General features: G+C 49.1%; 1 protein-coding gene across 1 annotated transcript; it reads right to left on the bottom strand.

Annotated features, from left to right (window-relative positions):
• Positions 1-4,241: 4,241 nt before the first annotated feature.
• SARS1 (seryl-tRNA synthetase 1) lies at positions 4,242-24,284 on the bottom strand. Its single transcript, XM_049765734.1, has 11 exons — positions 24,078-24,284; positions 18,826-18,896; positions 17,803-17,883; positions 15,611-15,769; positions 14,562-14,705; positions 13,906-14,061; positions 8,758-8,979; positions 8,170-8,299; positions 7,097-7,254; positions 6,078-6,207; positions 4,242-4,600 (listed from the first exon to the last, which is right to left on the bottom strand). The coding sequence occupies exons 1-11, from the start codon at positions 24,211-24,213 to the stop codon at positions 4,443-4,445; spliced, it is 1,545 nt and encodes a 514-aa protein (XP_049621691.1). The 5' UTR covers positions 24,214-24,284; the 3' UTR covers positions 4,242-4,442.
• Positions 24,285-24,984: the final 700 nt, after the last annotated feature.

The following is a 24,984-nucleotide window of genomic DNA, read 5'->3' as shown; positions in this document are numbered from 1 at the left end:
AATCAACCACCTTTGGTCCTGGATCAGCTGCTTGCAAGGCAAACGCCGCTGTGCTATCTCTCTGGGCCCAGTCTGGAACATTTTATACCACTTTCCCACTGAGAGAATGGGGAAGAGGAGGGCCCCCCCCCCCCATAGAGTTAGCAGAACCTGCAAGTGTCCATTGTGCATTTACCCTGGAGTGGGAGGAAAACCTATGGGGGTGTAATTGGGCTCTGCAGGAGGTTGCTTTGAGCCAAGCAATGGGGGCACTAAGGATAAGTAAAGGAAAGAAAAAGGCTCCAGAAGGGACCAGAAGGATTGATGCTATACGTGTGTGTGTGTTTGTGTGTGTGTGTGTGTGTGTGTGTGTGTGTGTGTGTGTGTGTGTGTGTGTGTGGTCAGTCTGGAGACAAAGCTGGAAAACGGGGTGCAAGCTGCCTTCAGGTCCTCCTCTTCCTGGTTTTATAAAGTGAGTCTCCCAGGAAGGTCATGGTACTAGTAATTTATACCTTCATGAAAATAATTTCTCCACCACTCCTGACTACAAGGGTGCAAGGCCCAAAGACAGGGCTCCAAGTTAGAGAACCAAGGACCCCACATCTCCAAATAGGGGGCTCCTCAAAAATCAGGTCACTGAATACTCTCTCAGCATCCCCCCAAATCTCAGACTCATAGGTTTGGGAGTATCTCAGGATTGAGAGCTGTAGGGCTGGCAGGTCTCAGGGAGATGCACTTTGCTGGGTTTTTGCTGCAAGCAGAACCTGCCTGCAGCGCCTCAGTCCCACCCTCCTCATGGCAGGATGGGGAGGGCGCTTAAAGGGGCGATGGCAGAGTGGCATGTTCCTTCCCGGGCGCACAAGTGTGCCCTCACCCCCGCGTGCATGTGTGGGAGGAGTTTCCGGGGAACCCCCGCGCTGGGAGGTGTCTGGGGAGAAGCGCAGCCCACGCATGCATGGTTCTGGCACAGGCTGAGACTTGCCTTGCATCTGCGGCATTTCTCCGGAGGGGGCCAGGCTCTATCTGTACACTCAGCCTGGGGTGGGGGACAGCCAGGGCACCCCAACACCACTGGGGTGCCCCTGAGGGAAGTGGCTTCTCTGGATCCTATAAATTGGAAAAGCTGGGCTGGAGAGATAGCACAGCAGTAGGGCCAGGACAGATGATGGTTCGAATCCCAACATCCCATATGGTCCCCTGAGTCAGCCAGGAGCAATTTCTGAGCACAGAAACAGGAGTAATCCCCGAGTACTGCCAGGTATGACCCCAAAACCAAAAAATATAAATAAATTGGGCCTGGAGAGATAGCACAGCGGTGTTTGCCTTGCAAGCAGCTGATCCAGGACCAAAGGTGGTTGGTTCGAATCCCGGTGTCCCATATGGTCCCCCGTGCCTGCCAGGAGCTATTTCTGAGCAGACAGCCAGGAGTAACCCCTGAGCACCGCCGGGTGTGGCCCAAAAACCAAAAGAAAAAAAAATATATATATATATTAGAAAAACTATAAAAATGATGGCCACTGGGGCCCAGAGAGATAGCACAGCGGCGTTTGCCTTGCAAGCAGCTGATCCAGGACCAAAGGTGGTTGGTTCGAATCCCGGTGTCCCATATGGTCCCCCATACGCACCGCTGGGTGTGACCCAAAAACCAAAAAAAAAAAAAAAAAAAAAAATGATGGCCAGGTCCCCTCAGAGGGCACCCCAACTCTCACCCACATCTCCCTCAAGCACCCAGAAACTCCCCTGGAAGTTGGGTTCCTGGTGCCCATCCTCTGCACAGGCCTGGTGCCTCCTCTTCCTCCTCTCTCACTCCTGCCTAAAGGACCCAGACCTGCCTACCTCTTGGGCCCCCGAATTCCTGGGTGTGGGAACAGAGGGTTGCTGAAGGACCCAGGGTTCTGACTCACCTCAGTGGCCTGTGGGGCTGTTTGCTGAGGTGAGCGCTGAGGTAGGTTGGGTGCCAGGGATGAGGGCATCGGCCATTCATTGTGGAGACAAGTGCAGGACAGAGTCAAGGCTTTCTGGGCTTGTTCTCAGGAGGCCTAGCACCTCCAAAAGGTTGGCATTAGCCCTAGTGCAGAGGAAGGAGAGCCACGCCTTTCCTGGGGGACAGTGAACGGGTCCCCCTGAGAGCAGAGGCTCTGTTCTTACTGTCCCTCACTGCCAATGGGGCTGACGTGGCCACAGTCCTTGAATCGCAAGGATCTGATTGCTGCTCCCCTCTGCTTAAGGGGCTTAGCCTTCCTTCTTTTTACTTTTGGGCTCCATCACACAGTGCTCAGTCAGGGCTAGATGCTCCAGACGGTGGTGTCAGAGATCTAGCACAGGCCTACGCAAGCGCCTCCCACAGAGCTCTCTCGAGACCTGGCAGACTTTTTGCAAATGCTGGTTACTGCCCAGAGCAGCTATTTTCCACACTTCTACCAGGTAGGCTCTGGGCCTGTCCACATACCCACCCAGCCTTGGGGTGGGGGAAGGCTGACAGAAGCTGGCTGCCTACATGGGGTAGGAGGCGCTGCACAAAAGCAGGAGAACCAGGTTCCAGGTGCAGCATGGTTCAGAAACTAGTCAGGTGAGGTTAGTCATCAGCTCAGGGGGGCCAGGAGTCCGCCGGGCCCCTTTTGGCTCAAGCCCTGCCTCTGCCTTGCCAGGTTTCCCAGGGCCCTGGGGAGAAGTAGCGCCTCCGCGTGGAAGGTCAAAGGAGGGCGCTAAGGGGACCTTTAAGCCTAAAGAGGCATGTCCTGGGTAGTGGACAAAGCAGCCTCCCAGCTCACTGTGCAGATAGCCTTGTTTGTTTTGGGGCCACATCTGTTGGCGCTCAGAGATTACTCCTGGCTCTGTGCTCAGAAATCACTCCTGGCAGGCTCAGGGGGACCATATGAGATGCGGGGGATTGAACGTGGTTGGCCACGTGTAAGGCGAACGCTCTACCCACTATGCTCAGGCCCCAAATAGTCTCTTTAATCTGAAGAGTTGGGAGTTTCTGGTCCTTCTGAATAAACAAAAGCAGCTTGTGTTTGTCTTCTCACCCTGGGCTCGTGTGCCCGAAGATGAAGACAAGGGAGGCAGATTGGTCAAGAGAGCCTGGATAGGCTTGGCCTTGTATGCGGATCCCTGAACACACAGCCAAGAGTCGTTCCTTAGCACCATCTATGTGGACCAAACCTTTCTCCACCAGGAGGGGCCCCTGGAGTTACTCACAGGGGTGGCCCTCTTCTAACAAAGAGGGCCACCTAAGGTCTCATGGGAGAGTATGTAAATGGCCTGCATGCTGGGCAGGCAGGTGCTAGCAGGCGCAGCGAGATAGAAACCAAGACAAAAGAGGAAATGGGTTCCCATGGGACCACCAAGTAGCAGAGGATCTACTTATATACTCCCCCTAAAAATGGGCCACATGGGGCCGGAGCTACAGCAAAGAGGTAGAGCATTTGCCTTGCATGAGGCCAACCCAGGACAGATCCTGGTTCGATTCCTAGGATCCCATATGATCCCTCAAGCCTGCCAGGAATGATTTCTGAGTGTAGAGCCAGGAGCACTGCCAGGTGACCCAAAAACAAAAAAATGAGGGAGTGGGTGAATGGTCATCCCAGTATCCCCGAAGTTACCATGCCCCTGGCTTGGCCGTGCTGGCTTGTGGCATCCAGCATGTTCCTGGCCTCCTGGGGCTGGCTGGGTTATAATCATGTCCCTGCCCTCCCTCCTGGGACTGGCACTGAGATAAAAGGGCCCCTCCATAGGAAACACTGCAGGCTCTGCTGGGTGAAGCGCAGATAGGGTGTCATTAAAGGGCTGTGTTTGGAGATCACAGATGAAAGCAGCAGGTACAGCAGGAGCCTAAAACACCACCTTCCTCGAGAAGGCCTGAACTGGCTGTTAGGTTCGGTGGGAGCATGCCAGAGGATTAAAATACCAGCACTGCCACAGCCACGAAGTCAGGAGACAAGTGGCTGTCATAGGCCCTGACACACCAGGCCTCGCTTGGGTAAATTTCAGGCCCCTCTGGCCTGAGACCTCACTCTCACCCTCCTCTCCGGGAGGGTTAGAAGGGCCTAGAAGCTACTCCAGGATCTTCTGCGGCAGAAGAGGATTCTGGCCCTGCAGACTGAAGTGTGCAGACTGACTCAAAGACAAGGCATGTCCTGGAGTCTCTGCCGCCTCTATCGCCACCATCCCTACCGTCTCAGTCTCAGCTTGCCCTGTGCACACATAGCAAAGCCTGGTGTAGGGGAATATCCAGACCATGAAGGAGGCAGGGAGGAGTCCAGGCCTTCCCCAGAGATGCTTTATTACATGGTTTCAGCAGCTGTGAAGACGGGATCCGGGGCCTATGTGGAGAATGGGAACACTGCACCATATGCAACAGCTGCTCCCCTTTTAGATGTGTTAAAAGTCAGATGGGCAGGCGACTGGGGGGCCGCCTGGCTTCCCTGCAGGCAGGAATCGTGGGGTTGTGCAGGAGGGGGGGCTTAGGAATCTGCCACCTCCATGGCCTTCAGCTGGTTCTCCAGGGTCACGTCTCTGGCTCCCCCTTTCTTCTTGCTGCCCTCGTGCTGCTTCTTTTGCTTCTTTGACAGCTCCTGGTCAATGGGTGCAGGCTTTACGAAGGGGATCAGTTCTTGGAGACCTGGAAGAGAAGAGCCCTGTCAAATAACCTGGGGTTTGGGTTTTTTTTTTTTTTTTGGTCACACCCGACAGTGCTCAGGGATTACTCCTGACTCTATGCTCAGATATAGCCCCTGGCAGGCACAGGGGAACATATGAGGTGCCGGGATTCAAACCACCGTCTTTCTGCATGAAAGGCAAACGCCTTACCTCTATGCTATCTCTCCGGCCCCTGGAGTTTATTAGGGCTACAGCCCTAAGAGAGGGAGACAATATCAATAGGTCCATTCCCCCCAAACCAAAAGGCTCCATGGCAGGCCCTAGACCTGATTTCACAGCTCTCCTCCCGGAAGCTTCCAAATGCAGTTTACTTTTTTTTTTTTTTTTGGATTTTGGCAGCACTCAGTGGTTACTCCTGGCTCTATGCTCAGAAATTGCTTCTGGCAGGCTCGGGGGACTATATGGGATGTTGGGGATTGAACCTGGGTCGTCTGCATGCAGGGCAAACGCCCTACCGCTGTGCTATCATTCTGCTCCCTGCTCAACTTCAGTTTAGAACACTCCGCCCAAGCAGTACTCCCATGCTTGTTAGGCATGGAGTTCAGGCAGTTTGGGAAGCTGCGGCTGAGTAAGAAAATTAAGAGCCTGGGAAGGCTCAGCAGCAAAATAGTGGCTTCCTAGCCAGCAGGAGGCAAGTGTTTGCTCCCTGGAGCTGACCAGGGGTTCCAAATGGTCCCAGCAGGTAGATGTATGTAAGAATGAGAGTGACACTGAGAGCGAGAGAGACAGACAGCAAGAGAGCGAAAGAAGGAAAGAAGAAAGAGACAAAGAAAGAAAACACTGACCGGTAGATGTGAGAGAGAATGAGAGCGAGACAGACAGACAGACAGACAGACAGACAGACAGCAAGAAAGCGAAAGAAGAAAAGAAGAAAGAGACAAAGAAAGAAAACACTGACCGGTAGATGTGAGAGTGAGAGAGAATGAGAGCGAGACAGACAGACAGACAGACAGACAGCAAGAGAGAGCGAAAGGAAAGACGAGAGAAAGAAAGAAAACACTGACCGGTAGATGTGAGAGTGAGAGAGAAAGCCAGAGAGAGAGAGAACAAGTGAGCAAGCAAGCAAGAGCACTGTGTGGCCTGGGCAAATAAATATATGCATCCCAACTAAGAGGGCCACAATGGCGGGCTCTTATGTAGGCATCAACCCTAACTAAAGGTGGACAATGATGTATGCAATGTGAGCACATGCTCATTACTGCAAGAAAAATAAAGGGAAGAAAATAAGCAAGTTAGGTATGTGTGTAGTTATCACTGTGTTGCATGTGCACATGTTGTTAATATTTATGTGGGTGTGTCTGTCTCAGTCTCATGCAAGAAGAGGGTAGGTGGAAGGAGGGGAAGGACTAGCAGGTCAGTGCACTTAGGGCAGGCAGGTCACACACAGAAATGTGAGAAGGCCGGAACAGAGGAGGGAAGTGGAAGGCGGGAAGGTTGACCTGGTGGCATGAACTCTTTTAACTTCTCAGGCACCAAGATGCCCTTCTCCGTCTGGTAGTTCTCCAGGATGGCACAGATGGTGCGTGTCGTGGCACACATAGTTGCATTGAGCATGTGAACAAACTCCACCTGTAGAGAGGGTCCGAGAGACAAAAGAGAGCTCAGTTCAGGGACCTCCCTGTCCCCAGGTCTCCCCCAGGCACTGCCCCAACCCAGTTAACATCCTGAGCTTTCTTCCTCTGTGCTGATCTTTTCTACATCTGAATTTCTGGATGGCCCATTAGATCCACTAGAAAATTCACTCCCATGTCCATGAATGACAAGTGATGGCCCTTTGAGGGAAGGAAGCAAGTTCTAAGGTGACCCTCTTTTTGGGGGGAAGGGTGGTTTGGGCCTGTATTCAGATGACCATTTGGAATGCCAGGCATTGAACATGAGACAAAAGAATATGTACAAAAGACAAATGCCTTCCTTACCCATGCAACTATCTCTCTAGCCAGCCATTTTTGTTTTTTGGCCATACTTGAAATGTTCAAGGGACTCTGTGCTCAGGATTTGCTTGCATGGGTACTGAGGGGGCCCCTATAGTATTGGGATGGAACCAGGGCCTTTGGCAAGCAAAGCTTAGCCTAGTCCTTTGTGTAGGCTCCCAGTCCCAAGGTGGCTTCTCTTTCAGTCACTTTCAAGTCCCTGAGAAAAGATCAGTACCAAAAACAATGGGGTTGGTATGAGAAGAAGGAAGACACCACTTCTTACTTGTCTTACTTGTTTAGTGTAGACAAAAGGAGGTCACCTTATTGGGAGTGATGGGAAGCAAGGCCTCAGAAAGAAATGCTAGAGTGTGTGTGTTTGTGTGTGTGTGCGCGCGCGTGCCCCGTATCGACTGTCCTATGGCTCCAGCCCCAAGAGAGGTTTTCAAATTCTCTTTCTGGTCCAGACTTGCTGCGCTTTGCTCTGAGAGACTGGGAAATACAACAACCTGGGGCCACCACCTGAAGCCCCCCTCAATCCTGCCTACTTTGTCCATCATCTTCTTGGTTTGTCCGTAGCGGATTCGGAGTCGGCGAGCCTGGTAGTCGGTGCAATTGGAGCAGGAGACTAATTCACGGAAGGCTCCTGAGCCTGGAAACCAGGCCTCCAGGTCCAGCTTCTTACTGGCAGCGTGATTCAGAGAACCTACAGGAAGACATGTCAGAAGGATATGTCAGAAAGGTGACATTAGGGCTGGAGAGATAGCACAGCAGTAGGGCGTTTGCCTTGCACACAGCTGATCCAGGATGGATGGTGGTTCGGATCCCACCATCCCCTATGGTTCCCTTGAGCCTGCCAGGAGCGATTTCTGAGCTCAGAGAGTCAGAAGTAACCCCTGAGCGCCACTGGGTATGACCCCAAAACCAAAAACCATAAAAAAGAAAAAAATGGGTGAACTTTAGAACACCTGATGGACTTTTGGGAGGGCCTGAGTCCAGGGAGGCCATACTGCTTCAGCACGTGGACCCTGGGTTTCTCCGGGGCTAGATGTGGTATTGCTCAGGGGACCATGTAGTGCCAGGGATAAAACTTTGCTCCTCAGATGACAAACGTGTGTTCCAGCCCTATATCAACTTAGTCCTTAAGAAAACTGGGGGTATCCACACCCATTGGTGTTCAGGGGTCACTCTCTAAACTATTATGACTATTGTAGTTCTGGGGATTAACCCTGGGCCTCTCACATGCAAATCATGTACCTAATCTATTTCCTCTTTGGGGGCTACTCTCAGCAGTGCTCAGGGGCCTATGCAGATAAGGTTACTCCTGGTGATGGCTTGGGGTACCTAGAGTACTGGGGAGCAGACTGGCGGCTTTTGTACACAAAGCATGCTTAACAACCCCCTGATTTGTATTGCTAGCACCCTGAAGAAATTTTTTAATTCACATCCCATTCCCAGTAGTGAAACTGCACCCAGACACTTTTAGCACCACCACTCCCAAGTGGGAAGAGTGTGATCTTTTAATTAAGAATCATCAGCTGCATTGTCAGCCATTCCTTGTGTGGCAGATGGAGGGGTTGAGGGTGGCAGTGGCGGGATGCAGGAAGGGGAGGGCAGATACCTGAGACGATGTTCACGATGTGGTAAGGGATCCCCAAAGACTGATAGAACTCTTCGGCAGTAGCGATCATCTCGTCAAACATCTCCCAGGATTTGTTGTCATGTGGCGAGGAATAGACAAATTGTTCGATCTGCAGAGGGACCCAGGGGGACTGGCTGAAGGCGCAGTAGGGCTCAGGGAGCTGTGGCCTTCCAACTAAGACCCAATGATGACGCTGGGACTCACAGGCCGCTGGACCAGCCACAGCACAGTTCTGAGTTGGCTGGGGAGCTAGCACAGGCACCCAGAATGCACATTCTGTCTGTGCATCAGCACCGCTCACAGCCCACCACACAGACCGACTTGCGGATGACCGAGACAAGAGGAGGATACTGAGCACAGAGTCAGGCAGCTTGTCCAGGTCAGACAGTGGCAAAGTGGGGTGGTGGTGGCTGGCACTAGGATATAAACAAGCTGGTCCCAGAGTATGCTAAGAGCTAGCTCCTACTCCAGGAACCAAAGAAAGACTTTACCCACCCCTTCTCTCCTCTCCCTGCCTAGGACAAACAGACAGAGGTTCTGATTCCTCACTCTGGCCCAGCTACGCACCTTCTCAAACTGATGGACTCGGAAGATGCCGCGGGTGTCGCGCCCGTGTGAGCCCACCTCCTGGCGGAAACAAGTGGACAGGCCCGCGTACTTGATGGGCAAGTCCTCAGGCCGAAGCCACTCGTCCCGGTGCAGGGCAGCAATGGGCTGCTCTGAGGTGGCAATAAGGTATTTCTCATCATAAGTGTTGTCATCGGCCTTTTCACTGCCTTTGCCAATCACCTGTGGGAAGAAGGATCTTTAAAAATTAAAAAAAAAAAAAAAGTGAAAAGGGGCCAGCGAGGTGGCGCTAGAGGTACGGTGTCTGCCTTGCAAGCGCTAGCCAAGAATGAGGACTGCGGGACCCCCCCAAGACAGGGGCAATTTCTGAGCGCTTAGCCAGGAGTAACCCCTGAGCATAAAACGGGTGTGGTCCGAAAAGCCAAAAAAAGAGAAAAAACAAATAAAAATTAAGAGTGATGGGGCCAGAGCAGTGGCACATTGGTAGGGCATTTGCCTTGCACACAGCTGACCCAAGACAAACTGTGGTTCCATCTTCTGCGTTTCATATGGTCCCCCAAGCCAGGGGTATTTCTGAGTGCATAACCAGGGATAACCCCTGAGAGCTGCTGGGTGTGGCCCTAAACATAAAAATAAATAAATAAATAAATAAATAAATAAATAAATAAATAAATAAGTAAGAGTGAGAGGATAGAGTGAGAGCACAGTGGGTGGGAGTTTGCCTTGCATGCTGCCGGCCCAGGAAAGACCCAGGTTCGATCTCTGGCATCCCATATGGTCATCCGAGCCTGCAGGAGTGACTTCTGAGTGCAGAGCCAGGAATAACCCCTGAGCGCTGCTGGATGTGACCCAAAAACCAGAGCGATAGTAAAGCAAGTAGGGCACTTGCCTGGCACGCAGCAGATTTAAGTTCAGACCCTAGCACCCCATATGGTTTCCAAGTCCTGTCAAAAGTGATTCCAGGGCCTGGAGAGATAGCACAGCGGCGTTTGCCTTGCAAGCAGCTGATCCAGGACCAAAGGTGGTTGGTTCGAATCATGGTGTCCCATATGGTCCCCTGTGCCTGCCAGGAGCTATTTCTGAGCAGACAGCCAGGAGTAACCCCTGAGCACTGCCGGGTGTGGCCCAAACCAAAAGAAAAAAAAAAAAAAGTGATTCCAGAGAGCAGAGCCAGGGAATAAGTCCTGAGCACTGCTCGGTATTGACAACCTGGTCCCAGAGTGTGCTTAGAGCCAGCCCCTACCTGTACACTGCCAAGAATCAAAGAAGGACTTCACCCATCCCTTTTCTTGTCACCCTGCCTGGGACAGACAGAAGATAGACAATTTCAATAAAAAAAAAAAAAAAAAAAAAAAAAAGGTTGGCTGGAGCAATAGCACAGAGATAGGGCATTTGCCTTGTACCACTGATCTGGGACAGACCTAGATCCAATCCCTGGCTTCCCATATGGCCCCTCGAGCCTGTCAGGAACGATTTCTGAGTGCAGAGCCAGGAATAAACCCTGAACACCGCTGGGTGTAGCCCAAAAACCAAAATAAATAAATAAAAAGCATAGGAGAGATTTTCTCTAAGTCCAGCCTAGGAGTAAGCTGGGGTCAATGAAAAGAAAAGGAAGGGTGCTTAATCCAGAGTCCATACTCTAGTGTCAAGTTGTGTTTTCAACAGGTTCTAGCTGAGTTGAGCTCTGGAGAATGATCAGTGTTCTAAGAACCTTGATATAATGACCATCTGAGTAAGAAGATCCATGTTAAGTGAAAGCAGATGACATCATCGGAGACCTTAAGGCCTTAAGGGGCCAGAGAGATAGCATGGAGGAAAGGAGTTTGCCTTGCATGCAGAAGGTCGGTGGTTCAAATCCCGACATCCCATATGGTCGGTCCCCAGAGCCTGCCAGGAGCGATTTCTGAGCATAGAGCCAGGAGTAGCCCCTGAGCACTGCTGGGTGTGACCCAAAAACCAAAAAAAAAAAAAAAAAAAAAAAAAAGAAGAAGCTGGTTTAGGGGCCAGAAAGATAGCACAGTGGTAGGGTGTTTGCCTTGCATGCAACCAACTGAGGACGGATGGTGGTTTGAATCCAGGCAACCCATAAGATCTCTTGCTAGGAGGGATTTCTGAGTGCAGAGCCAGAAGTAACCCGAGAACCACCAGGTGTGGCCCAAAATCCAAAACCAAAAAAAAAAAAAAGGGCAGGTTTATTCACTACCAGTGGGATGCTGTCTAGTCCAGCCTTTATGGAAAATAATATGGCGATTCCTCAAAAAACTGGAAATCGGCCTGAAGAGATAGCACAGTGGTGTTTGCCTTACAAGCAGCCCATCCAGGACCTGGTTGGTTCGAATCCCGGTGTCTCATATGGTCCCCGGTGCCTGCCAGGAGCTATTTCTGAGCAGACAGCCAGGAATAACCCCTGAGCACCGCTGGGTGTGGCCCAAAAACCAAAAACCAAAAACCAAAAAAAAAACAACCTGGAAATGGAGCTCCCATATAATCCAGCTATACTACTCCTAGGGATATACCCTAGGAACACAAAAACACAATACAAAAATGCCTTCTGCACACCTATATTCATTGAAGCGCTAGTCACAATATCCAGAATCTGGGCCCGGAGAGATAGCACAGCGGTGTTTGCCTTGCAAGCAGCCGATCCAGGACCAAAGGTGGTTGGTTCGAATCCCGGTGTCCCATGTGGTCCCCCGTGCCTGCCAGGAGTTATTTCTGAGCAGACAGCCAGGAGTAACCCCTGAGCACCACCGGGTGTGGCCCAAAAACCAAAAAAAAAAAAACAATATCCAGAATCTGGAAAGAACCCAGATGCCTGACAACAGATGAGTGGCTAAAGAAACTGTGGTACATGTATACAAAATGAAATACTATGCATCCGTCAGGAGAGATGAAGTCATGAAATTTTCCTATACATGAATGGACATGGAAACTATTATGCTGAGTAAAATAAGTTAGAGGGAGAGAATAGTCTCACTATTCTGAGCCTCTGACTAAGGACAAAATCCTGGGCTGGAGTGATAGTACAGTGTGAAGGGCGTTTGACTTGCATACGCCTAACCTAGGCTCAATCTCGGGGAAACCATATCATTCCCTGAGCACCACTAGGAGTGATTCCTGAGTACAGAACTAGAGATAACCCCTGAGAGCCACTGAATGTGGCTCAAAACCAAAAATCAAAAACAAAGTGAAGTCCTTTTGGCTGTTCTTGGGCAGCCCTTTTTACTGGTGTTTATGGGTTAGCTTATAGTTAAAACCTTCAATCTGATGTTCCAATGAACAAAGTAACAGACAAAACAAAACAAAAAAACATTACAGACGGGACAAAGTCTATTATAACAATACTGCCAACAAGAGAAGCCCTGACCTATTCCCCAGAAGAGCAGAGTCACACACATGTGGTCCAGGCAAGCAGCATACAGAAAGTTCTAAAGACCTTGCAAGCAGTGGCACTGAAGACACTTTAGGTACAATGTTCAATTAAAGGGTCCCTTGAACCCACCAGGAATGAGACTTAAGCGCTGCAAGGTGTGGCCCAAAACACTCCTTGTCCCCCTGTCCCTCCAATGACAAAGAGAGGACAGGAGAGCTAGTATCATCAGTAGGGAGTTTGCCTTGCACACACCACTGACCCAGGTTCAATCCATATGATCCCTGAAACCCTTCAGGGCTGATCCCTGAGCACAGAGCCAGTAACCAGCCTGGACACAGCTGGGTGTGACCCAAAAACCAAAAGAATGGGAGGACACCAGGTTAGACTCTTGCTCTGACTTTAGAGAGGATCATTGTTGTTGTTTTGGGGCCCTACCTAGCTGTGCTAGGGCTTAATTCCTGGCTCTGAGCTCAAGGATCATATGGGGTGCTGGGGATGGAGCCTGAATTAGTAAGTTAATTAGTATGGCTCTACCCGCCATACTATTTTTTTCTGGCCCCAAATGTATATTTCTTTTTCTGAGTCCAGAGTCTGTTTGCTGGCTTGCTAGAGCATGACTTGACTGATGAAGGAAGGTGCCTTTTTGCAATCAAGTGCCTTTTTGCACTGTGGCTCTGCATTCTGAACAACTCTACAGAAGAGAACCGACTAGCTCCATATGGTATTCCTACTTTGGCCTCCACACAGCAGCCGGTTTTCCGCATACTCCCTCACACCCTCAGCCTTTTCCATAAGTTTCTTTCTGGGCTGGAAACCAAAAGGCCTACATGAAGACACAGAGACAGAGATGCCAGTTTGTTTGCTTGTGGGTATTTATGCGGAAGGCCTTCGTTTTAGTTGGGCCAAAAACCATGCAGGATGAAGTTCTGGGAAACAGAAACTAGAAAGAAAATAAAAGGAGAAAATATAAGAGAGGGGGGGAGTAAGTAAAGAAAGGGGTAGCGCAGTGGTAGAGTGTTTGCCTTGCACACTGCTGACCCAGGACAGATTCTGGTTCGATTCCCGGCGTCCCATATGGTCCCCCAAGCCAGGAGTGATTTCTGAGCACATAGCCAGGAGTAAACCCTAAGCATTACCAGGTGTGCCCCCCAAAAATAAAAGAAGTGGGGGAAGGTTCTCTAAGGAGATGGGAGAAGGTATGTGCTCTAATCTCCAACTCTGAAGCACGCTCATTTGGACGTGAAAATAAAGCATATTTCATGTCTGTGCTATCCCCTAGGGTAGCCATTGGTTACATGCATCTAGTTTTTATTTGGGGGCCGCATCTGGCAGTAATCAGGGGATATTACCAGCTTGGAGTTTGGTGGTCACCTCAAGCTGTGCTTGGGGACCCATGTGCTATGAGGGATGACACCTAGGCCTCCCTGAGTTATTACTCCCCCAGGACATGGGCCTATTTAAACAGAACTTAATAAAAACCTATGGCTGGGGCCAGAGCAATAGTACAGCAGGGAGGGTGTTTGCCTAGCACGAGGCTGACCTAGGTTTGCTCTCTGGTATCCCATATGTTCCCCTGAGCTTGCCAGGAGTGATTTCTGAGTGCAGAGCCAAGAGTAAACCCTGAGTGCTGCCGGGTGTGGCCCAAGAAACAAAACACAAAACAAATAAAACCTATGGCTGGACTTCCTCAGTTGTGTAAGCTATGCACTCACAGGCCATGGAGAAGTGACCTTTCCACCACATCCAAATCCCTCTGCACACTCTGATCTACTTACCTTATACAATTCCTCATCAAACTGGCTGAGCTGCGCCACCTCCTGCATGACCTCCTTCCTCATGAAAAAAGGGGTATAGATGGGGATGTAGCCTCGACTTCCCAGAGAGCGGAGTGCATATTGGATGAGCGCCTGTTCCAGGAACACCAGGGGCCCCTAAGGAAGAGAGACAGCCCACTGGAGCCACAAATATATAGAGAGCATCTACCTACCTATACAGACAAATGCACAGAACACACATATTTACTTGACCGTGGCTTCCTGGAAGCCTTCCCCAATTTCACCACTGTCTGTTCCAGGTGATGAGGGTCTGTGGTCTCTGCCAGTCAATCTCCTAATAGCCAGGGTTACTCTCACCTCAGTGGGTGCAGATTCTGTTACTAATCTCACTACCCAATTACTCTGAGCTCCCTAAAAAGCAGGGAGAGCTCAATTTGGTTGACAAAACTGAATCATTATGGGGAGTTATTCGGTGGCTTTGTTCCCAGGAACCTGCTAGGCATGGTCATGCCTTAGACTACAGAGTTGCCTGGAATTGCCAGAATGATGTAGCAGTGGTGGTGGTGGTGGTTGCCAGTGGTTTTAACCAAGGCCCTCTTGGAGTAGCTTCTGGCTCTGCAATGGCTCACCCTACCCAGCAAGTCCCCACTGCTCACCTTCAGGAAGTAGCCCCGGCTCCCAGCCACTATAGCGCCCTTCTCGCCTTCAAAGCCATCCACCATCACTACTAGGTCCACGTGTGAGTACTTCTTCTTGACCGAACAGTCACCCCAAATCCTCTCCACTTTGTTGTCTGCATCCTAAGGAAGCCAGAGCAGGTGAGAATGATGCACAAGCATTTTCATCTTCCCAAACCCTGTTCCCTAAGAACCACCCAGTTGGGGAGCCCTGGCCTGATTCACGGTCTAAGCTGTGGCCATTGTGGACAGGGACAAAGAGGGCATTTGCTGGAGAATTTGTGCTCAGTATGGAAAAAATGGTTTCCTAGAAGAGACTGCACACTTAGAACTGAAAGGGTGATTTGCCAGAAGATCCAAGGGATTCTCCCCCCACACACACACCCCCCTCGGGTTTTACCCTTTTAAATAACTCCTGGGAAATCCTGTCCTAAGGATAACCAAACAATCAGCATGCCTGGGGCAGAACCGAGGAGAATTGAGATCTCCCCCCACCCCACCCACAAACACATACTCTTATTGGTTGGGACCTCAGGAGGGCGGACCCTGGGCCCTGACCTCCGAGTCTGCCACCCCGACCCACAGTTTCACGTTCACCAGGGAATGAATGAAAGAGGCACAGATGGGCCCTGCTTCGGCTGGGGTGTCAGGGAACAAAGGCTGGGCTCAGAGCAGCTTTGTGCAGGGGAAGCTGCTGCTCGGCAGGAAACTTTTATCATGCAGATTTGCTTCCAACCAGCAGTTTCCCAGCAGGGGTTGGGTGAGGGGTGAGCAGAGTCCTCCTGTCGCCAGCCGAGCCGCTACTAGGGCAACCCTCTAAGGACCTGGGGGGCCTGATTTAGAAGCCAGCTCTGGGCTGGGATCTCCGGCCTGGAGGACCTGACTCCATCTCCAACTTGGGAACAGAGGAAACAACACAAAGAGCTGGCTGGGACCCAGGTGCCAGCACACAGAGAATGCAAGTGTCCCAGGTGTCTGTCCTCTCATCCCATGCCGGGGAGAAGGGGTGAAAGCTGCAGTCTGCCCACCTCGTCGTTGCTGATGGGCACGGAAGGATGGAGAAGGTTCCCAATCTCTCGGAGGTTCTCAAATCGCTCAGCTTCCAGCCTGAGCCGCTCTGCGTCACACTTCAGGATCGCCTCATCGATGAGAAGCCGGACTTTTTTGATCTGGGAGACTTGCAGGTCCTACAGCTCACAGGAAACCAAGTCTCAGATGAGCCAGGAAGTTGGTTCTGCCACCCCGGCCCTGTGGCTCTTACAGGGAAACCCTTGGTCCCTCGCAGCTCCCAAAGGACAGAGACTAATATTACACACCCATAGTTCGGGCGCATCTCAACCTCCCCAAGTCACTGGTTTTCTCCAAACTGGGTGCCCACAGCAGAGAATAAATTCAGGCCATCCCTTGTGTTTCCTCCATCTCCATCTGGAGTTTTAATATAGTGGTTCTTCCAAAAGCACTGCCCTAATTTGGTGCTTTCTCATTTTCCCGATTAAACCAATTTGGCACTTGAATTAAACAGTTCTCTCTAGGAAGATACAAATTCATTAGGAGCAGGGGACCTATCTCCAGGAGTCAAAGGGTGGAGCCCAAGGTGAGCTCCTAAATCCGATAGATCACTTTAAAGGTCAGTCACTGAAATATCCAGTGGGAAATCTAATCTAAGTATTTGATCAAAATATCCAGTCAAAATAGAAGATGGGACGGCTGTGAGCGGGAGATAAAGCAGACACAAGGAAGGCCCAGACAGGGACTCTCTCTCTTCACCTGCTTACCTATGCCCAGACAGACAGAGGAGCCAGGTAGGGCTCAGATGAGTGGATAGTGATAAGTAAGGGACAGAGCACTGGGATCTCATTCACATGCTTTTGGCTGTGGCTACAGGCTAAGGAAAGCTGCTGGGGTACAGTCTGAGAGAGGAACCCTGACAAGAGTTAAGACTAGTAAAGTAACACTGGATAGAGAAGAGTATAGGGACAAACCAGGCCATCCTGCCCAAGAGATGAGAGACAGGATTTAGGAAGTTGGCCACTGGGGAGAATCAGATATCAAGGGACAGGATGTGTGTGTGTGTGTGTGTGTGTGTGTGTGTGTGTGTGTGTGTGTGTGTGTGTACAGCCTATCTTTAGGTTCTTGCTACATTTTTATGTTAAAGGTTTGTTTTCTGTTTGTTTGAGGACCACGCCCAGTGCTTAGGTCTTACTCCCGCCCCACGGATCACTCCTAGTAGTGTTTGGGGTGGGGACGGACATATATCCAGTTCAGGAAACTGAACCTGCGTCAGCACTGTGCAAGGCAAGCACCATTGTTCCTCTGGCCCCTGTGTAAAAGGTTTTATTAGTATAAGAATTGGTCCCTGGAGAGGTGGTGCCTTGCAAGCGCTAACCAAGGAAGGACCGAAGTTCGATCCCCGGCGTCCCATATGGTCCCCCCAAGCCAGGGGCAATTTCTGAGCCCTTAGCCAGGAGTAACCCCTGAGCATCAAACGGGTGTGGCCCAAAAAACCAAAAAAAAAAAAAAATTGGTGCCTGAAAAACTTAGAAGATGATTGTTTTGTTTTGTTTTGTTTTTTTGGGCCACACCCAGTGACACTCAGAGTTACTCCTGGCTATGTGCTCAGAAATTGCTCCTGGATTGGGAGACCTATCAGATGCAGAGGATCAAACTCAGGTTTGTCCTGGGTCAGCCACGTGCAAGGCAAATGCCCTACTGCTGTACTATTGCTATTGCTATGGCCCCTAAAGATGATTGTTAGTGGCTCACAGTAGCCACTACTGACCTTTTTTTTTTTTTTTTTTTTTTTTTTTTGTGGTTTTTGGGTCACACCCGGCAGTGCTCAGGGGTTACTCCTGGCTCCGTGCTCAGAAATTGCTCCTGGCAGGCACGGGGGACCATATGGGACGCCGGGATTCGAACCGATGACCTTCTGCATGAAAGGTAAACGCCTTACCTCCATGCTATCTCTCCGGCCCCCACTACTGACCATATTAAAAAATTCTGGATTCTGTGAAAATGAAAATGAACTAAAGAGTTTTCTATTTCTCTCCTTCCTACCCTGGCTCTCCTCCCTCAATTAGCTGCAGTCTGATACTCCCCAAATGACGGTCAAAGAGAAAGGGGATATTTCCCAGCTAGAGGAATACAATAATGCTCAGTGCTGCATGTGTCAAGTGGCGGTGCTGGAGCAGAAAGCCCAGCCTCATAATGGGCAGTAACTCACAGCCAGTGTATCTGCAGTGAGGTCATCAAGGTTTGCTGCATTCTCTGGAATAGACTCGTCGTCTCCCACTGGCTCTTTTTTCTGCAGGGGTTAACAATCCATTATTAGAGGACCATGGAGAAGGCTCACATATGGGACTCAACCCCAGTACCACACCCTCGAGTACAGAGCCCAAGCACTGCTCAGTGTGGCCCTAGAACAAAATAAAATAAAATTTTATTTAATTTTTATTTTAGGAGCATCCCCGGCAGTGCTTGGAGGGGTTAATCCTGATTCTAGGCTCAGAGGTCATTCCTGGTGGTCTTGTAGGATCATAGGGGATGAAGAGGATTGAACCCGAGTTGGCTGCATGCAAGGCAAACAGTCTACCCACTGGGCTATCACTAGGGCCCCAGATGAAATTATTTATAAGTAAAAGAAAACTTCTGATACAAGTTTTACTTTATAAAATTATTTATAAGTAAAAGAAAAATTCTGATACAAGTTTTACTCCCCCCCCCCCCACTCCTGAGGTGCTCATGACTTACTTCTGGAGGACTCAGGAAACCATATGGGTCGCTGAGGATCAAACCTGGGTCTGCTGTGTGTAAGCACAAAGCCTTACCCTTTGTACTATCACTCTGACCTCTGACACAGTTTTCTTTTTCTTTTTCTTTTTTTTTTTGGTTTTTGGGCCACATCAGGTGGTGCTCAGGGATTACTCCTGGTTCTGAGCTTAGAAATCGCTCCTGGCAGGCTCAGGAGACCATATGGGATGCTGGGAATCGAACCAGGTCCGTCCCGGGTTGGCCACATGCAAGGCAAACGCCCTACCGCTGTGCTATAGCTCTGGCCCCCTGATACAGTTTTCTAAGTGTTAATCAAACCAATATCCATCTCTGGATGTGACTCTCTAAAAGACATAACTTGGATTGGACAGATTGTACCGCAGGTAGGGCACTTATTTTGCATGAAGTCAACCCAGGTTTTATCACCTCTTCTGCTTCTGCTCAAGCTTTCCAGTCTGTTACTCGCTCTTCTTACCTTCATTTTCTCGCCAATTGTCTTGCTGCAGAGATTCTTCAGTTTGTTCAAGTTATCTGCCCGAAATCTGCCTGCATAATAAAGACAAGAACATACCAAGAATACGCACACAATAAAGCTACCTTCAACTCCTAAAAAATCCTGAAGGAACATCTTTGGACCCAGTCAAAACACAGGCAGGTAAAGGACCAGCTTGAAGAATGTGTGAACTCTCAGAGCCTTGCTGAGTCCCAAATTCAACTGGAAACACTGGTGGTTACGATACTGTTCCCCAGAATTTGCAGAGAAGGAAAGCGTCATTCTGAGTCTGAAATGAAGCTTTATAATAACTCAAATAACTGAGTCCTACTGAGCCTCTCAGTTCTTCCAAGTTTCTAGAAACCCAGTATGAACCGGGTTTCTAGAAAGAAGACAACTTCTTTCTTTCTTTTTTTTGAGCCACACCCATTTGACACTCAAGCAGTTACTCCTGGCTAAGTGCTCAGAAATCGCCCCTGGCTTGGTGGGGGGACCATATGGGACACCGGGAGAATTGAACTCCAATCTATCCTAGGCTAGTGCTAGCAAGGCAGGCGCCTTACCTCTAGCGCCACCTCTCAGGCCCCAAATTCTTTTTTGATGTTTGTTTGGGCACCAGGCCCAGCATTGTTTAGGGCTCACTCCTAGCTCTAAGCTCAGGAATCACTCCTGTTGGGCTCAGAGGACCACAAGGGTTGCAGAGATCAAACCTGGGTTGGTTGTATGGAAGTTAAGGTAAGGTAAGACTGATCCATCCTGGATCTGCCGCGTGTAAGGCAAAAGCCCTATACACAAGGAGTGATTTCTGTGCACAGCCAAGAGTAACCTCTGAGCACACCAGCAGGTGTGGCCCAAAAAACAAACAAAAAAAAGATTTATGCCCTGGGGCTGGAGCTGTGACACAAGTAGTAAGGCATCTGACTTGCCAGCACTAGCCTAGGATGCACCACAGTTCTATCCCCCGATATCCCATATGGTCCCCAAGCCAGGAGCGATTTCTGAGCGCATAGCCCTGAATGATACCAGATGTAGCCAAAAAACAAAAAACAAAAAAAAAAAGATTTATGCACTGGGGCCAAAGAATTAGCTCAGTGGCACAACACCTGCCTTGCACTGTGAGGTCCTTTATTATTAAATCCCTACAATTGCCTTAAGTCCCCACTCCCCATAGCAAAGTGTTACATTATGATGTTAGTTTGGTTCTTTTCTTTTTTTTTTTTGGTTTTTGGGTCACACTCAGTTACTCCTGGCTCTATGCTCAGAAATTGCTCCTGGCAGGCTCAGGGGACCATATGGGATGCCAGGATTCAAACCACCATCCTTCTGCATGCAAGGAAAATGCCTTACCTTCATGCTATCTCTCCAGCCCCTTTTTTTTTCATTTTTAAAGGTAACCTAAAGCATCATTAAATGACACAGCAGAGCTACTTGAATCTAATTTCCAAATAAAGAACACTCACCAAATGAGGGAGCAATATAGGGAGCAAAGTTGGGTGGCAAAGGGGACAGAAGAAGTCAAGAGGGCAGCATCCTGAAAGTAAAATTCAAAGACTAGGAAATAGTGGGAGAAATAGCAAAAGGGTTTTAAAATGACCCAGTGTAATCTCTGGTATTACATCCCTAATAACGAGCACTACCTGATTCATTCCTGAACACAGAGCCAGGAACAGTCTCTGACCACTGCAGATTTGGCCCGAACCCTCCCTCCAAGCCCTGGCAAAAAAGAAAGAACAGTACAGTGAGTCTGCAATAGAACAAGGCTGTAACAAAGAATAAGAGAAGGAGGCAGGCTCTAGCCATGCATGCAGAGGACCCAAGTAGCATCTTGGAAGTCTGCAGGCAAAGAGGACAGAGTAGGTCCTCACACTAAGCATTCTGTTCAGTTTGGTTTCACTGTGTGATGATGAGGGAGGGAAATCAATTCCTGACCAAGGTCACTGTTAATATGAACATTCTTTCCATGTCTGTAAGGGTTTTCTCTGAGGGCTTTGTTCCTTCCTTTATTCCAAACACACATACAGTGGAGTGTCTCAAGGGTTCCCCTGTGAATGAGTTTGGGCAGGAATGGAGCTCAAGGATTAAGACTGGCTTTGCCTGTGTGAAGTCCCTTTCAATCTCCAGCAGACCCCCCCACACCAAGTTGGGGTTGAAGTCCCAAATTGCAATTTCTAAGCTACACTCTAGGCATCCATAACCCTAAAGTGGAAGGAGCAGTTTGATAAATGAATGAGTGACTAAATACCAATAACTGTTTAATATTAAAAAATGTTTTTGTGGGGCCAGAGGAATGGTGCAGCAGTAGGGCATTTGCCTTGCATGCAGCTGACCTAGGGTGGACCACAGTCCAATTCCCCAGTGTCCCATATGGTCCCCCAAGCTAGGAATGATTTCTGAGCATCACCGAGTGTGGCCCAAAAATGAAAAGTGTTTGTTTTTTATTGAAAAGTTTGGTGATGTTTCTGTGACAAGAACTTTACTCTTGCTATATCACCCAATAATCAACTGGTTTTGTCTGCCTTGCCCGCGCTAGCCTAGGACGGGCCGTGGTTCGATTCCCCGGCATCCCATATGGTTCCCCAAGCCAGGAGCGATTTCTGAGCGCATAGTCAGGAGTAACCCCTGCAGAACACCGGGTGTGCCCCCCCCCCAAAAAAAAAAGAACCTTGATTGTGGGCTGAGATTTGAATGAAAAAAAAGAAATCTTGGTGACTCAAAAAAAATCATGAACTCCCTGGTCACCAAGAAGGGATGGCAAGTGTAATCAAATAAACAAGATATGTTGAAAATAAACTACATTGAGGGAATTGGAGTGATAGTATAGCGAGTAGGGTATTTGCCTTGCATGTGGTTAACTCAGGTTCCAGTCCCAGCAACCCATATGGTCCCTTGAGCACTGTCAGGAGTAACCTTGAGCACTGCCAGATATGGCCCCATAGCAAACAAACAAAAAACCAACACAAGAACATAAAAATAAAGTAAGCTACATTGTCTGCCAGAGATAGTAGAGATAGTAGTGAGCAGGGAACTTACGTACCACTGGGTGTGGCAAAAAAAAAAAAATAAAAATGAAGTTACATGAACTTTTCATTCAGAAGGCCTGAAAATTAAAAAAAAAAAAACACCAAAACTGTTGTTTTTTGGTTTTTTTTTTTTTTTTTATATGTTATTAAGCTACATCTGGTGATACTCCTGGCTCTGCACTCAGGACTTACTCCTGTCTATGATCAGGGGGACTATATGGGAAAGTGAACCTGAGTTGGCTGAATGTAAGGCAATCAGCTTATCTACTGTATGATTTCTTGGCCCCTCAACAAAACTTTGTTGAACCCTTACTTACGCCCAGGGGTAGTGGTTAGTACTAGGATTATATGTGTGTGTGTGTGTGTGTGTGTGTGTGTGTGTGTGTGTATGTGTGTGTGTGTGTCCTTAATACTTATGTAAATCACACAGATTAAAAATAAAAGTGGGGCCGGAGTGATAGCATGGAGATAAGGCGTTTGCCTTGCATGCAGAAAGACGGTTCAAATCCCAGCATCCCATATGGTTCCCCGAGCCTGCCAGGAGCGATTTCTGAGCGTAGAGCCAGGAGTAACCCCTGAACGCTGCTGGGTGTGACCTAAATCCCACCCCCCCCAAAAAAGAATAAAAGTATTGGGGCTGGAGCAATAGCAAGTGGTAAGGCATTTGCCTTGCATGTGACCAACACAGGACAAACCCTGGTTCGAATTCCAGCATCCCATGTGGTCCCCAAGCCTGCCAGGAGTGACTTCTGAGCACAGAGCCAGGAATAACCCCTAAGCATTGTTGGGTGTGACCCAAAAACCAAAAAAATAAAATAAAATAAAGTACTGAGGGACTCCAGATTCTCCAGCTGATTCATATATTATGAGACTGGCTAATATATTCAAAGTCATTCTGCAATCAAATAACAATGGCTAAATCTGGTGGGGGGGGGGAAGAGTACTTTCAATTCAGTAAAGGTGTCCAGTCTAGCTTTTTCCTTCCACTTAAATTATTTGTGCTAGAATTCAAATCTTCAAAGTTTGATCGGGGCTATGGAATCTCACTATATCCATCTGAATGACAGAGAAGGATCAGCTGTCCTGAATCACTCTCCTGGCACTGAATCCATTATATATTAATTTAAGAAAAACAACCTTACTAACACACTCTCGGACAGCAAATGCCTTCACAGGGCTGTGAGAGTCAAGCTGACGCTCAGTGAGTTGCACAGGATTGCATCAGACAAAACAAGTCACATGTGCTTGACAGCATCCTGCCCAATCAGAAACTATTTCCATCCTAGGAAAGGGAGACAGGCAGCTGGCTCAATGATTTTATTTTGCCTCATGAAAGATGCTAGGATTAGTTGTAATCCACCAATGTATTTCAAACAACCATGTACAAGCTTTTTCAGTAGACCTTTGCCCTCTTATCTGACCTACCAAGAAAAGACCTTTTTTCAACCCTTAAAAGGCATGCTTACAACTCGTCCCAAGGGAAAAGCTCTAGGAGCATGACATTTTATTTACGAGCGGGCCTTTCCAGTCCTCAAATGACTGCAATATAGGGCGGGCTGGAGAGATAGCATGGAGGTAGGGCATTTGCCTTGCATGCAGGAGATAAGGGGTTCAAATCCTGGCATTCCATATGGTCCCTCCCTGAGCCTACCAGGAGCGATTTCTGAGCATAGAGCCAGGAGTAACACCTCTTAGCAATGCCGGGTGTGACCCAAAAGAAACCAAAGGGAAAAAAAAAAGATTGCAATATGGACTGGAGAAAAGAGATCCAAATTCAGACTAGAACTTGGAATGTATCAAAAAAATAAAAGAAGACTACTTGCAGAGGACGAGAAGAAAAAAAAACCAGGTACACATAGATCCAAAAAAGACCCAAAATATTAAAAAAAAAAATCAAATTCCCCCGCAAAGCCATTCATTCTAAGAGTTAGGCCAGGGAAAAAAGAAACCAGCAGGCATGCTCACTTCCGGCAGGCTTGACAGCTCCCATTGCGCATGCGCAACGCCATGGGGAACAGCCGGCGCGGCCCGAATGCGCATGACCGGAAACGACGTTGCCACTAAACCGGAAATGGCATGGAGCGGCTCTGACAGCGAGCCGCCGCCGCTGCCACCCGGGAAAGACATGCCCTGAGGTAAAAGCTGCGGCGTGGAAGCGCGGGGACGAGATTCCTAAAGGGATGAAGTCGCGCGCCAGGGGAGAACGGTACCTACATCTTCGCCACTCGCCATCCGCCTTCACCAACTGATCCACCAGCCCCGGGTCCTTGAAGCGTTTCTCTTGCGTCTCTCGAATAAGGGCCGGGTCTCCTCCTTTATCCTCCCGGAACAGATCCAGATCCAGCACCATCTTGCCCTGCTGCTCTGAAGGGCTCCAAAGCTGAGGCAAACTGAGAGCCTGATCGCCTCAGCTAGTGACCGACGCACTGCGCATGCGCACTGGCCCCGCCCATCTGCGCACGCGCGGTTGTGGGAAAGGCGCCATATTTGGAGGCGTGGCCTTGAGGAGGGCGTGGTCAAGTTGGGCGTGGCTTTCCGGCCTGCCATCTTGGGTGGTACTGCAGCATCCATCCTCCCTCTCTCTCTCCAGCTTTTTTTCCTGCAGGGAAGATCTGACTGCTTCCCTCCTCGTAAAAGCCTTGGTTTGGCTTCCTTCTCCCAATATGTGCGAGCTCCTCCAATTGATGCCAGATTCTGTTTGACTAGGTTGGTAGGAATCTGTGCTGATCTTGAGACAAGATGACTGTATATATATTCTTTAATTTAATTACTTTTTTAAAATTTATTTAAAGAAAGTGCATCACACAGTTGACATAACTGATCATAATACATTTATATGCAAAATTCTGTTTGACTAGGTTGGTAGAAGTTGGTGCTGATCTTGAGATAAGATGTCTGTATATGGGCCCGGAGAGATAGCACAGCGGGCGTTAGCCTTGCAAGCAGCTGATCCAGGACCAAAGGTGGTTGGTTCGAATCCCGGTGTCCCATATGGTCCCCCGTGCCTGCCAGGAGCTATTTCTGAGCAGCCAGGAGTAACCCCTGAGCACCGCTGGGTGTGGCCCAAAAACCAAAAAAAAAAAAAAAAAGGATGTCTATATATATTTTTTTTAATTAAAAA

This window comes from Suncus etruscus, chromosome 19 (assembly GCF_024139225.1).
Source record: "Suncus etruscus isolate mSunEtr1 chromosome 19, mSunEtr1.pri.cur, whole genome shotgun sequence".
In the NCBI taxonomy this organism is placed as follows: domain Eukaryota; kingdom Metazoa; phylum Chordata; class Mammalia; order Eulipotyphla; family Soricidae; genus Suncus; species Suncus etruscus.
The sequence above is the reverse complement of the archived record's forward strand: the minus strand, read 5'-3'. Positions and strand labels throughout refer to the sequence as shown.